Source organism: Zonotrichia albicollis, chromosome 34 (assembly GCF_047830755.1).
Source record: "Zonotrichia albicollis isolate bZonAlb1 chromosome 34, bZonAlb1.hap1, whole genome shotgun sequence".
Lineage (NCBI taxonomy): Eukaryota > Metazoa > Chordata > Aves > Passeriformes > Passerellidae > Zonotrichia > Zonotrichia albicollis.
Window position 1 is genome coordinate 464013 of NC_133852.1, and position 12859 is coordinate 476871.

At 62.9% G+C, this 12859-nt stretch overlaps 1 protein-coding gene across 1 annotated transcript in view; it reads left to right on the forward strand.

Moving 5' to 3' along the window:
- Positions 1-4204: 4204 nt before the first annotated feature.
- Positions 4205-12859, forward strand: part of LOC106630729 (E3 ubiquitin-protein ligase HUWE1) — a 57805-nt gene continuing 49150 nt past the window's right edge. The window contains 12 exon segments of the mRNA XM_074531033.1: positions 4205-4353; positions 5098-5164; positions 5957-6029; positions 6980-7078; positions 8628-8834; positions 8925-9077; positions 9862-9924; positions 10801-10878; positions 10974-11021; positions 11447-11515; positions 11608-11707; positions 11795-11895. Of these exon segments, the coding sequence (XP_074387134.1) occupies positions 5985-6029; positions 6980-7078; positions 8628-8834; positions 8925-9077; positions 9862-9924; positions 10801-10878; positions 10974-11021; positions 11447-11515; positions 11608-11707; positions 11795-11895 (963 nt within the window). The 5' untranslated portion in view covers positions 4205-4353; positions 5098-5164; positions 5957-5984.

Below are 12859 nucleotides of genomic sequence, written 5' to 3' on the forward strand. Positions count from 1 at the left end.
CCCCCCTCCCCGGAGGAGGAAGAGGAGGAGGAAGAAGAGGAGGAAGAGGAAGACGAGGAAGACGAAGAGGCCGAAGCCGAGCCCGAGGGGGGGGGGGAGGCCGAGGCCGAGGCCGAGCTCGGGGGGGGTGAAACGGAGGCCGAGCCCCCCCCGGAGCCGCCCCCGGAGGCGCCGTACCCGCCCAGCCTGGCCGACCACGAGTACACGGCACGGCCGGGGGGGCCGGGACCCCCGCCCGGGGCTCAGCCCGGCCGAGCCCCCACCCCCATGGCCCGGGGGTGTTCCTGAGCCAGCGCCGGGGCCCCCCCGGAACGGCCCCCCCCCAGCCACGGTGAGGTTTGGGGGGGGTTTGGGGGGGGTTTGGGGGTGTCTGGAGGTTTTTTTGGGGGGCTGCAGGGGAGTTTAGGGGTTTTTTAGGCGGCTGCAGGGGGGTTTGGGGGTGCCTGGGGGGGTTTTGGGGGGCTGCAGGGGGGGTTGGGAATAATTTGAGGGGGGTTTGGGGGGCTGCAGGGAGGTTTTGGGGTGCCTGGGGGGGTTTTGGGGTGTCTGGGAGGTTTTTTTGGGGGGCTGCAGGGGAGTTTGGGGGGTTTTGGGGGGTCTGCAGGGGGGTTCGGGGGTGCCTGGGGGGATTTTGGGGGGCTGCAGGGTGGTTTGGGGACAGCTGGGGGGTTTTTGGGGGGCTGCAGGGAGGTTTGGGAATAGTTTGAGGGGTTTTGGGATAGCTGGGGGTTTTTTTGGGGGGCTGCAGGGGGGTTTTGGGGGGTTTTGGGGGGGCTGCAGGGAGGTTTGGGGGGTTTTTGAGAGTCTGCAGGGGGGTTCGGGGGTGCCTGGGGGGGTTTTGGGGGACTGCAGAGGGGTTTTGGGGGTGTCTGGGGGGGTTTTAGGGGGGTTTGGGGGTGTCTGGGGGCGTTCTGGGGATAGCTGGGGGGCTTGGGGGCTACAGGGGGCATTTGGGGAGGGTCTGGGGGGGTTTTGCAGGGGGGTTCGGGGGTGCCTGGGGGGATTTTGGGGGGCTGCAGGGTGGTTTGGGGACAGCTGGGGGGGTTTTGGGGCTGCAGGGGGGTTTGGGGGTATCTGGGGGGGTTTGGGGGTGTCTGGGAGGTTTTTTTGGGGGGCTGCAGGGAGGTTTGGGAGGTTTTTGAGGGGCTGCAGGGGGGTTTGAGGGTGTCTGGGGGGTTTTTGTGGGGCTGCAGGGGGATTTGGGGGGTTTTGGGGATAACTGGGGAGGGAGTTTGGGGGTGTCTGGGAGGTTTTTTTTGGGGGGCTGCAGGGGGGTTTGGGGGGTTTTTGAGGGGCTGCAGGGGGGTTTGGGGGTGTCTGGGGGTGTTTTGGGGGCTGCAGGGGGGTTTGGGGACAGCTGGGGGGGTTTTGGGGGGCTATAGGGGGATTTGGGGATAGCTTTGGGGGATTTTGGGGGGCTGCAGGGGGGTTTGAGGGTGTCTGGGGGTTTTTTAGGGGGCTGCAGGGGGGTTTGGGAATAGTTTGAGGGGGTTTTGGGGATAGTTGGGGGTTTTTTGGGGGGCTGCAGTGGGGTTTGGGGGTGTCTGAGGGCGTTCTGGGGATAGCTGGGGGGGTTGGGGGGCTACAGGGGGCATTTGGGGAGGGTCTGGGGGGTTTTGGGGGGCTGCAGGGCGGTTTGGGGATAGCTTGGGGAAGTTGGGGGGTTGTAGGGGGGTTTGAGGGTATCTAAGGGGGTTTTTGGGGGGCTGCAGGGGGGTTTGGGGTTGTCTGGGGGGGTTTGGGGGTGTCTGGGGGGTTTTATTGGGGGGCTGCAGTGGGATTTGGGGACAGCTGGGAGGGTTTTGGGGGGCTGTAGTGGGGTTTGGGGGTGTCTGGCGGCATTCTGGGGATAGCTGGGGGTGTTGGGGGGCTACGGGGGGGATTTGGGGAGGGTCTGGGGGGGTTTTGGGGGGTTGCAGGGCGGTTTGGGGATAGCTTGGGGGGATTGGGGGGTTGCAAGGGTGTTTGAGGGTGTCTGGGGGGTTTGGGGGCTGCAGGGGGGTTGGGGGGTTTTGGGGATAACCGGGGAGGGAGTTTGGGGGTGTCTGGGGGGTTTTGGGGGGCTGCAGGGGGGTTTGGGGGTGTCTGGGAGAGGTTTGATGAGGGTCTGAGGGGATTTTGGGGGATCTGAGGGGATTTTGGGGGGGTTCCGTGGGAGCTGAGGGGTTTTGGGGGGTGTGTGGATTGTACTGAGAGGTTTTTGGGGGGCTACAGAGGTTTTGGGGAGGGTCTGAGGGGATTTGGGGGCGTTCCGTGGGAGCTGAGGGGTTTTGGGGGTGTGTGGGTTGGTCTGAGGGGTTTTGGGGGGGTCTCACAGTGCTACAGGGGGGTTTTGGGGAGGGTCTGAGGAGGAGCTGAAGGGTTTTGGGGGGATTTTGGAATCTGAGGGATTTTGGAGAGGGTCCAAAGGGATTTTGGGGAGGGGTCTGCAGGAACTGAAGGATTCTGAGGGGTGTTGCTGTGGGTTTAGGGGGTCTCAGGGTGCCGTGGGGGGGTTTGGGGCAGGGTCTGAGGGGATTTGGGGGATTCAGGGGGAGCTGAGGGGATTTTGGGGTGATTCAGGGGGAGCTGAGGGGATTTTGGGGGGATTGAGGGGGTTTTGAGTGGAGTTCCTGTGGGTTTGGGAGATTTTGGGGGGCTCTGGGGGTTTTTGGTGGGGGGTGCTGTGGGTCTGGGGAAGGTTCTGGGCTGGATTTTGGGGTTCTGGGATGGTTTTGGGGGGGTCTCTGGTGACGTTCCTGACCCCGCCCACAGGGAAACGCCCCCGGAAGGGTTTGGCCACAGCCAAGCAGCGCCTGGGCCGGATCCTCAAAATCCACCGCAACGGGAAACTGCTGCTCTGAGGGCGGGGCCGGCCACGCCCTGCCAGGCTCCGCCCACCGCAGGCTGAACAATGAACTATGGGCGGGGCTGCTGCAGAAAGGGGCGGGGCCTGATGGAACCGCACCCATCAGAACAATGGTGTGGCTGCTAAAAAGGGGCGTGGCTTGTGTTAGGCTCCACCCCTTCGGGTGTGGTCCCACCTGACCCCTCTGAGGCCACACCTGCAATGCGGATCCCACTGAGACCACACCCTATCACAGCCCAAGCCACGCCCATTGGTCATGTAGGGTAATAAACAGGCGTGGCAACAATAAACCACACCCACATAGAGGCAACCACGCCCATAAAAGCGTGGAGCTGCAATATGGCTCCGCCTACCACGGTTCCCACCTTCCCATTGGCTGTGAATGGGCTGGGGGCGGGGCTTCTGCGTTTCCCGCCTCCAGGAGCTGAGGCGATTGGAGAAGCCCCGCCCCACAGCTGCGGGAGGGGCGGAGCCATCTTTGATTGGTCCCCGCTGGTTTTTTTTACCCCTCCCCTAGGTGTCTTCAGGTTGATTGATAGGGCGGGGCCGCTTCCCATTGGCTGCCCCTGTTTTGTAGGCGTGTCCGGAGGTCGCGGCCCCGCCCCCTTCCTTTTGTATTTGTAGAATAAAAAAGGAAAAAAAAAAATCCGAAATTGGTGAAAAATGCCCCGGGCAGGGTCACGTGCCCTCCCTCAGCGCTTCCCGCCGGGCAGATCTCGCGAGACCTCGCGCTTCCCTCAGGCAGCGCTCTCCCGAGATCTTGTCCTCCAGCCGAGGAGGGCGATCTCCAATCTCGCGAGATTTGCAGCCGCACTCAGCCGGCGCTCTCGCGAGAGCCGCGCGCGCCGCCGCCGTTCCCGCCGCTGAGGCAGCGGCCGCGCTCCCCCCGCCCGCCCTCCCCCACCCGCGGCGGGGCCGCTCTCCCGTTGCCGCTCTCGCTTCTCTCTCTTTCTCTCTCCGCGCACCTCTCGCGAGGCTTCGGGGCCGCGCTGCCGCCAGCGCCTCGCGAGATCTCGCTCTCATCAGCGTGCCGGTGAGTGCCGGTGCTTGAGGGGAACGGCGTGGGGCCCGCGGCCTGCGAGGGTAGCGGGGGGGGTTGAGCCGCTCTGTGGCGGGCAGGGCCTTTCCCCCCCCTTCACCGTCAGCCCCCCCCTCCTCCCGGTATGAGGCGGGATCCGTGAGGGACCGCCTCCCCTCCCCCATACTCGTCACGTAATCTCGCGAGGCTTCCCCAAACTCCCGCCCCACCGCTAGGCGCGCTCTCGCGAGACTTGGCCGCCTCGCCTCTCGCTTTCCTATTGGCTGCTGGCGGCGTCGCCCCGCCTCTCGCTCTCCCCGCGGCGCCGCCTCCTCCCGTCCCGCCGGCTGCTCTCGCGGGACTTGCGGCGGCTCTCGCGGGATCTCGGGCCGCGGCCGGGGCTCTGTAAGATGGCGGCGGCGGCAGCGGCGGGACGGGCCCGGGCCGGGCTCTGACCCCCCCCCCCCGCTCTCCCCGCCCGCTTAAGGTACCGGGGCCGGCGGGGCGGGGGGCTCGGCCCGGTGCCGCTGCGGGACCCGCGGCGTGGGAAGATTGGCGCGCGGCTCCGTCATGAGGGGCCCGCCCCCCCCTCCCACCACCCCCCCCACTCCCCGGCGGCCTCCCGTGATTTGGGGGCTCCTTTCCTTCTCTCACGGGCCCGCTTTCCCCCGACCCCCGCGGCCTCCCCATATAGGGCCCCCTCTTGAGGGGACTCAGGCGCTTCCTCCCTGAGATTTGGGGTGTTTGGCCGCTCCCCCACCTTAATTTAGCTTTCTCACGTCTTTAGGGTTTTCCCGTATTTTACGGGCGCCTTCTGTGGTTCTCATTATTTAGGGACCCCAGCCTCATTTCCACTCCCCCGCAGTCCTCTCCCATCACTCAGGGTCCCCCTCTTCTCTTTCCCGACATTTGGGGGACCCCTTTAGCAGCCCCCCCCCCCCTTCCCCATCTTCTAGGCCGTGCTTCCTGCAGCTCCCCGAGATTTAGGATTCCTTCCTTCTTCAGATCTTTAGGATTTGGGGGTCTCCTCATTTCCTCCCGGCACTTTTTTCTCTATTGGCGTTTTTTCACATTTTACAGCGATTTTGGGCTGTCACTTCCCACCCTTAAGCTGCTTCACGCTGCGGTTTGAGGGATCCTTTTTTGGGATCAGTCCTCCCCAATTATTCAGCCGCTCACACGGGATCCCCCAATATTTCACACCCCTCTCCCCAATTCCCTCCCCCCCCAGCAGCTCCCGGCTCCCTCCCCCTCGCAGCGACCGGGCCGGGCCGAGGATGGACTGGGAGTGATTCCCGGTAAGGGCTCCCCCCGTTGTTACCGGGGCTGGGGGCGGCTTCAGAACCTCCCGGGGGGGGCGCGGCGCGAGAGAATTCTTGGGGTGGGGGGGTCTCGCCTCGGGAAGGTTTTTTTGGGGGGGGGAAACGGACTGGGAGCTTCAGGCTTATTTTTGACGCCTCCCCGGTGGGGGGACACCCCAGGAACGGCCCCCCCAAAGTGATGCGTCACTGTCACCGAACCGGCCGGGCCGGCGGGGGCGGGGGGGGGCACCGGGGGGGGGGGTGGGGGAGCCCCGGCACGCGGCAGCCTCAGCCCTTAATTACCGCCTGTAATTACAGCCTTTAATTACAACCCTCGCTGGGTTAATTGGGGTGGGGGGGGGGGCAGTGCGGTTTGGTTGGGGGGGGGGGCTCCCGGCGAGCCCCCCGGGCACGGCGGGGTTTTGCACATTCATTGTTCAGCCGGGGCCGCGACGTCATCGGGCCGCGGCCGCCGCGGCGCCTGTCGGGACAGCGAGGCTCTGTCGGGACACGGGGCTTCTGTCGGGACAGCCGGGCTTCGGTCGGGACACGGGGCTTCTGTCGGGACAGCCGGGCCGTGTTGGGACAGCGGGGTTCGGTCGGGACACGGGACACCCCAGAACGGCGGGAATTTGGCCCGTGGCGGGGGGGGCAGGGTGACATCCCGGGGCTCTGTCGCGACAGCCAGGCCCTGTCGGGACAGGCAGGGGGTGGGGCTTGACCCGCTGGGGGGGGTGACCCAGGTGTGACACCCCCCCCCCCCCTCCCCTCCCCCACGTGTGGCCGCAGGCGGAGCACGAGGACCGGAACCCCCAAAATGAAAGTGGATCGGACGAAACTGAAGAAAACCCCCACGGAGGCGGTGAGGGCTTGGGGACAACTGGGGTGGGGTTGGGGACACTCAGGGAGGGCTTGGGGATGTTCAGGGAGGGCTTGGGGACACTTGGGGAGGGGTTGGGGACATTCTGGGAGGGGTTGTGGATGTTTAGGGTGGGCTTGGAGACATTCTGGGAGGGCTTAGGGACATTCTGGGAGGGGTTGGGGACACTCGGGGAGGGCTTGGGGATGTTCAGGGAGGGCTTGGGGATGTTCAGGGAGGGCTTGGGGATGTTCAAGGAGGGCTTGGGGACACTGGGGTGGGGCTGGGGATTTTCAGGAAGGGCTTGGGGACATTCAGGAAGGGCTTGGAGATGTTCAGGGAGGGGTTGTGGATGTTTAGGGTGGCTTGGGGACACTCGGGGAGGGGTTGGGGGAACGCTCAGAGAGGGGCTGAGAACAGTCAGGATGGGCTTGGGGACACTCGAGGAGGGGTTGGGGACACTCAGGGAGGGGCTGAGAACAGCCAGGATGGGGTTGAGGACACTCGAGGAGGGGTTGGGGACACTCAGGGAGGGGCTGAGAACAGCCAGGATGGGGTTGGGGACACTCGAGGAGGGGTTGGGGACACTCGAGAAGGGGAATGGGAGATGTCTGGGGCCGAATGGGGACATTGGGGGTGGTTTGGGGACATCAGGGGGTGTTGGGGACACTCAGGGAGTGTCAGGGACAGTGTGGGGGGGGAATTGAAGATGTTTAGGGGAGTGGGAAGGGAACGAGGGGGGTTTGGGGACATTGTTGGGTGTTGGGGACACTCAGGGAATGTCAGGGGTGATGACTTTGGGGACAACACAGTACAGGGGTTCACTCTGGGGGGAGAACTGGAGATTCGGGGGGGTGTGGACACTGGGATGGGAACTGGGGGGGGTTTGGGGACATCAGGGGGATGTTGGGGACACCGTGAGGGGACAGTGCTGAGTTCCCTGTGCCCCCCAGCCCGCCGACTGCCGGGCCCTCATCGAGAAGCTGAAGGGCTGCAGTGATGAACAGCTGGTGACAGAACTGCAGCAGATCAAGACATGGAACATTGGGAAGGTGGGAGGGGGCTCCAAAACCTGGGGGAGGGGTCCCAAAACCTTGATTGGGGGTCCCGAGACACGTGGGAGTTCCCCAAGAGATTGTGCACAGGTGGTGCTGAGCTTGTTTCCAAACTGGTTATTGCCATTGGGGGGCGTCACCATGAAGCACCCCCAAATCGCAGGGAGCACCCCCAGAATGGGGAGGGGACACCCCAGCAAGTTCCTCAAGTGAGGGGGGGGTCCCTGGTTTCAGCTGAGCCCTCTGAGCCATTAGCCCAGTTCTGGAGGTTTAGGAATGGGAGGATTTCTCTATTTCCTGCTGCCCATTCCAGTGTTGGGCCCCCCTACTTTTTATTTACCTTTCCCCAAACTTGGGGGGCTCACCAGTGTCCTCAGAGCCCCCCAGAAGTGCCTTCATCTCCCATGGCCTCAAGGAGGGGCTGTGACACTGTTGGGAGCCCCAAAACTGGGGAGGGGTCTGCAGTGTCACACAGCCCCCCTGGCATGGCAGGGGGCACCCCAAAGCTCCCCAGGACAATGAGGAGGGTCCCCAGTTTTCCTCCATCTTGGAGCTGCTTGGGTGTGAATTTTCTCTCACAGACTCCTAAAACTCCAAGGAAGAACCCCAATATCCCTGAAACAACCCCAATATTCCTGAAGCAGTGGAGGGAACACCCTTTAGACCCCAAAACACATGGGGGGTACCCCACTTTCCACCCAAACACCCGGGAAGGACCCAAATTCTCTCCCAGCATCCAAAATTCCGTTTTCTTGCCTTGTACTGGGGAGGGGGCTCAGCTGTGACCTGGGCAGGCTGGGCTGAGATATTGGGGGTCCTCCCTGGGATATGGGGGTTCAAGGGGGAGCTGGGATGGGGTCTGGGCTGTACCCAGAGGGCTCAGGGGGTCCCAGGGGGTTCAGGGGGTCCCAGGCTGTGCCCCCAGCCCCACATCTCCCCCCTGATCCCCCCTCAGTGTGAGCTGTACCACTGGGTAGATGTGGGAGTCTGGGTTTGGATTCGGGCCATAACTGGGGGTCTGGGCTGTTCCCAGGGGGCTCAGGGTGTCCCAGGCTGTTCTCAGGGGGTTCAGAGGGTCCCAGGCTGTTCCCAAGGGGTCCCAGGCTGTGCCCCCAGCCCCACATCTCCCCCCTGCCCCCCCCTCAGTGTGAGCTGTACCACTGGGTGGATGTGGGGGTCTGGGTTTGGATTCTGGCCGTACCTGGGGGTCCCAGGCTGTACCCAGGGGGTCCCAGGCTGTTCCCAGGGGGCTCAGGGGGTCCCAGGCTGTTCCCAGGGGGTTCAGGGGATCCCAGGCTGTACCCTGGGGGCTCAGGGGGTCCCAGTGGCTCAGGGGGTCCCAGGCTGTGCCCCCAGCCCCACATCTCCCCCCTGACCCCCCCTCAGTGCGAGCTGTACCCCTGGGTGGACCTGGGGTCTGGTTTTGAGTTCAGGCCATACCTGGGGGTCTGGGCTGTTCCCAGGGGGTTCAGGGGATCCCAGGCTGTTCCCAGGGGGTCCCAGGCTGTGCCCCCAGCCCCACATCTCCACCCTGACCCCCCCTCAGTGCGAGCTGTACCACTGGGTGGACCTGCTGGACCGCTTCGACGCGCTGCTGGCCGAGGCGGGCCGGCCGGTGGAGGCCATGAGCTGGATGCTGGCCTGCGACCGGCCCGAGCGCCAGCCCCTCAAGGCCCTGCTGCTGGCCCTGCTCAACTTCACCGCCCTGCTCATCGAGTACAGCTTCTCCCGCCACCTCTACAGCTCCATCGAGGTGGGCACAGCCCCAAACCTGCCTCTCTGAGTGTGCCCAGGCGTGTGTGATGCCCTGTCACACCTGTCCTGTCCTGTCCTGTCCCCGCAGCACCTGACCACGCTGCTGGCCTCCTCGGACATGCACGTGGTGCTGGCCGTGCTCAACCTGCTCTACGTGTTCAGCAAACGCTCCAACTACATCACCCGCCTGGGCTCCGAGCGCCGCGGGCCCCTGCTGGCCCGCCTGCAGCACCTGGCCGAGGTGGGCGCGGTTTTGGGGGGATTTTGGGGGGTTTGGGGGCTCAGCAGGGCAGGGATGAACTGGGCTGGTCTCCCTACAGAGCTGGGGTGGAAAGGAGAATGGATTTGGGCTGGCCGAGGTGGGCGCGGTTTTGGTGGGTTTTGGGGGAGTTTGGGGGCTCCAGGGTGGGGATAAACTGGGCTGGTCTCCCTACAGAGTTGGGGTGGAAAGGAGAATGGATTTGGGCTGGCTGAGGTGGGCGGGGTTTTGGCTGAGGTGGGCGGGCTTTTTGGGGATTTTGGGGGGTTTTGGGGGCTCAGCAGGGCGGGGATGAACTGGGCTGGTCTCCCTACAGAGCTGGGGTGGAAAGGAGAGTGGATTTGGGCTGGCTGAGGTGGGCGGGGTTTTGGCCGAGGTGGGCGCGGTTTTGGGGGGATTTTGGGGGGTTTTGGGGGAGTTTGGGGGCTCAGCAGGGCGGGGATGAACTGGGCTGGTCTCCCTACAGAGCTGGGGTGGAAAGGAGAATGGATTTGGGCTGGCCGAGGTGGGCGCGGTTTTGGGGGGATGTTTGGGGGGTTTTGGGGGAGTTTGGGGGCTCAGCAGGGCGGGGATGAACTGGGCTGGTCTCCCTACAGAGCTGGGGTGGAAAGGAGAGTGGATTTGGGCTGGCTGAGGTGGGCGGGGCTTTGGCTGAGGTGGGCGGGGTTTTGGCTGAGGTGGGCGGGGTTTGGCTGAGGTGGGCGGGGTTTTGGGGGAGTTTGGGGGCTCAGCAGGGCGGGGATGAACTGGGCTGGTCTCTCTACAGAGCTGGGGTGGAAAAGAAAATGGATTTGGGCTGGCTGAGTGCTGCAGGGACCTGCACATGATGGTGAGTGGCAGCTGTGGGTTACCTGGGCTTGTGTGGGTCACCTTGTTCTGTCCTGGGATTTGTTGGGACTCATTTGTATCCTCTGTTCTGGGGGTCCGCAAAGCTCACCTGTGTCACCTTGTTCTGTCCTGGGGGTCCCCAAAGTTCACTTGTGTTACCTCGTTCTGTTCTGCAATTTGCCAGAGCTGACCTGTGTCACTTTATCCTGTCCCAGTGGTCCCCAGAACTCACCTGAGTCACCTTATTCTGTTCTGGGGCTCCCCCAAAGCTCACCTGTGTCACCTTGTCCTGTCACAGAACTCACCTGTGTCACTTTGTTCTGTTCTGGGAGTCCCCAAAGCTCACCTGTGTCACCTTGTTCTGTCACAGAACTCACCTGTGTCACCCTGTGCTGTCCTGGGGGTCCCCAGAACTCACCTGTGTCACCTTGTTCTGTTCTGGGGGTCCCCCAAAGCTCACCTGTGTCACCTTGTCCTGTCTCAGAACTCACCTGTGTCACCTTGTTCTGTTCTGGGGGTCCCCAAAGCTCACCTGTGTCTCAGAGATTTTTCTCTTTAGCATTTTTGTCACATCTTGGTGTGACCCATTCCCAACATCACCTCGTGTGCCTTTGTCACATCCTGAGGCCCTTGATGCCTCTCAGTGTCCCCAGCACTGTCTGGTGTCCCCAATGCTGTCCTGTCCCTCTTGGTGTCACCTCTTGGGGTCCCCAACACCTTCCCTTGTCCCCCAACACCACTTTGTCACCCCCTGTTGCATCCCGGGGTCCCCTCATCCCTTTCCCTGTGTCCCAGTGTCCCCCAGCCTGGCTCTGTCACCGCAGGGGAGGGGGACCCTGCTGTCCCCATCTCACCCCTGTGTGTCCCCTGCCCCCAGAAATACCCCCCCAGTGCCACCACCCTGCACTTCGAGTTCTACGCCGAGCCGGGCGTCGAGGTGAAGGTGGACAAGAGGGTGAGTGACACTGGGGACATTTGGGGACATTTGGGGACACGAGGAGGTCCCCAAATCATTGGGGCCACCCCTTGACCCTCCTGTGACCCCTCCAGGCCACCAGCACCACCCTGCACTACATCCACATTGAGCAGCTGGACAAGGTGAGTGTGGGGGGCACCTGGATTTGGGGAGGGGGCTCTGCTTGGGTCAGCACCCCCCCCATTTTGTCCCCTGCCCCCCTGTTTTGTTTCTCTGCACCCAATTTTGTCCCTCCACCCCCCCATTTTGTCCCCTGCCCCCCAGTTTTGTCTTCTGCCCCCCCATTTTGTTTCTCTGCACCCAATTTTGTCCCTCCACCCCCCCATTTTGTCCCCTGCCCCCCAGTTTTGACTTCTGCCCCCCCATTTTGTTTCTCTGCACCCAATTTTGTCCCTTCACACCCCATTTTGTCCCCTACCCCCCAGTTTTGTCTTCTGCCCCCCTGTTTTGTTTCTCTGCACCCCATTTTGTCCTTCCACACCCCAGTTTTGTTCTCTGCACCCCAATTTTGCTTCTGCCCCTCCCAATTTCTCTTTCCTCACCCCAGATCTCAGAGAGCCCCTCGGAGATCATGGAGTCCCTGACCAAGATGTACAGCATCCCCAAGGACAAGCAGGTGTGTGGGGTGACATCAAGGGGACCCCCATGGATTGGGGGGTGACCCCCAGACCCTCCCTGACCCCCCTAAGTTCTCTGTCCCCCCCTCAGATGCTGCTGTTCACCCACATCCGCCTGGCCCACGGCTTCTCCAACCACAAGAAGCGGCTGCAGGCGGTGCAGGCGCGGCTCCACGCCATCTCCATCCTGGGTGGGCTTTAATTAGGGCTTGTTTTAATTGGGGTGTGGGTTTGGGGGGAGTCCTGGGGCAGTTGGGGTGACCCCCCCCCCTCCGCAGTGTACTCCAACGCGCTGCAGGAGTCGGCCAACAGCATCCTGTACAACGGGCTGATCGAGGAGCTGGTGGATGTGCTGCAGATCACCGACAAGCAGCTGATGGTGAGAGCCAGGGCTGAGCCCTGTCCCCTCACCTGTCCCTTGTGTGTCCCTGTGCGTGTCCCTTGTGTGTCCCCTCACCTGTCCCTTGTGTGTCCCTTCAGCTGTCCCTTTGTGTGTGCCTTCACTGTCCCCTCACCTGTCCCCTTGTGTGTCCCTTCAGCTGTCCCTTTGTGTGTGCCTTCACTGTCCCCTCACCTGTCCCTTGTGTGTCCCCTTCAGCTGTCCCTTTGTGTGTGCCTTCACTGTCCCCTCACCTGTCCCCTTGTGTGTCCCTTCAGCTGTCCCTTTGTGTGTGCCTTCACTGTCCCCTCACCTGTCCCTTGTGTGTCCCTTCAGCTGTCCCTTTGTGTGTGCCTTCACTGTCCCCTCACCTGTCCCTTGTGTGTCCCTTCAGCTGTCCCTTTATCTGTCCCCTCACCTGTCCCTTGTGTGTCCCTTCAGCTGTCCCTTTGTCTGTGCCTTCACCTGTCACATCATCTGTCCCCTTGTGTGTCCCCTCACCTGTCCCTTCAGCTGTCCCTTTATTGGTGCTGCCTTCACCTGTCCCCTCACCTGTCCCTTGTGTGTCCCCTCACCTGTCCCTTTATCTGTCCCCTCACCTGTCCCTTGTGTGTCCCCGTGCGTGTCCCTTGTGTGTCCCCTCAGCTGTCCCTTTGTCTGTGCCTTCACCTGTTCCCTCACCTGTCCCTTGTGTGTCCCTTCAGCTGTCCCTTTATTGGTGCCTTCACTTGTCCCCTCACCTGTCCCTTGTGTGTCCCTGTGCGTGTCCCTTCAGCTGTCCCTTTATTGGTGCTGCCTTCACCTGTCCCCTCACCTGTCCCTTGTGTGTCCCTTCAGCTGTCCCTTTGTCTGTGCCTTCACCTGTCACATCATCTGTCCCCTTGTGTGTCCCCTCACCTGTCCCTTCATGTGTTCCCTCATTGATGTTGTGCTGCACACACTGCTTACCAAGGATGTGAGTGTG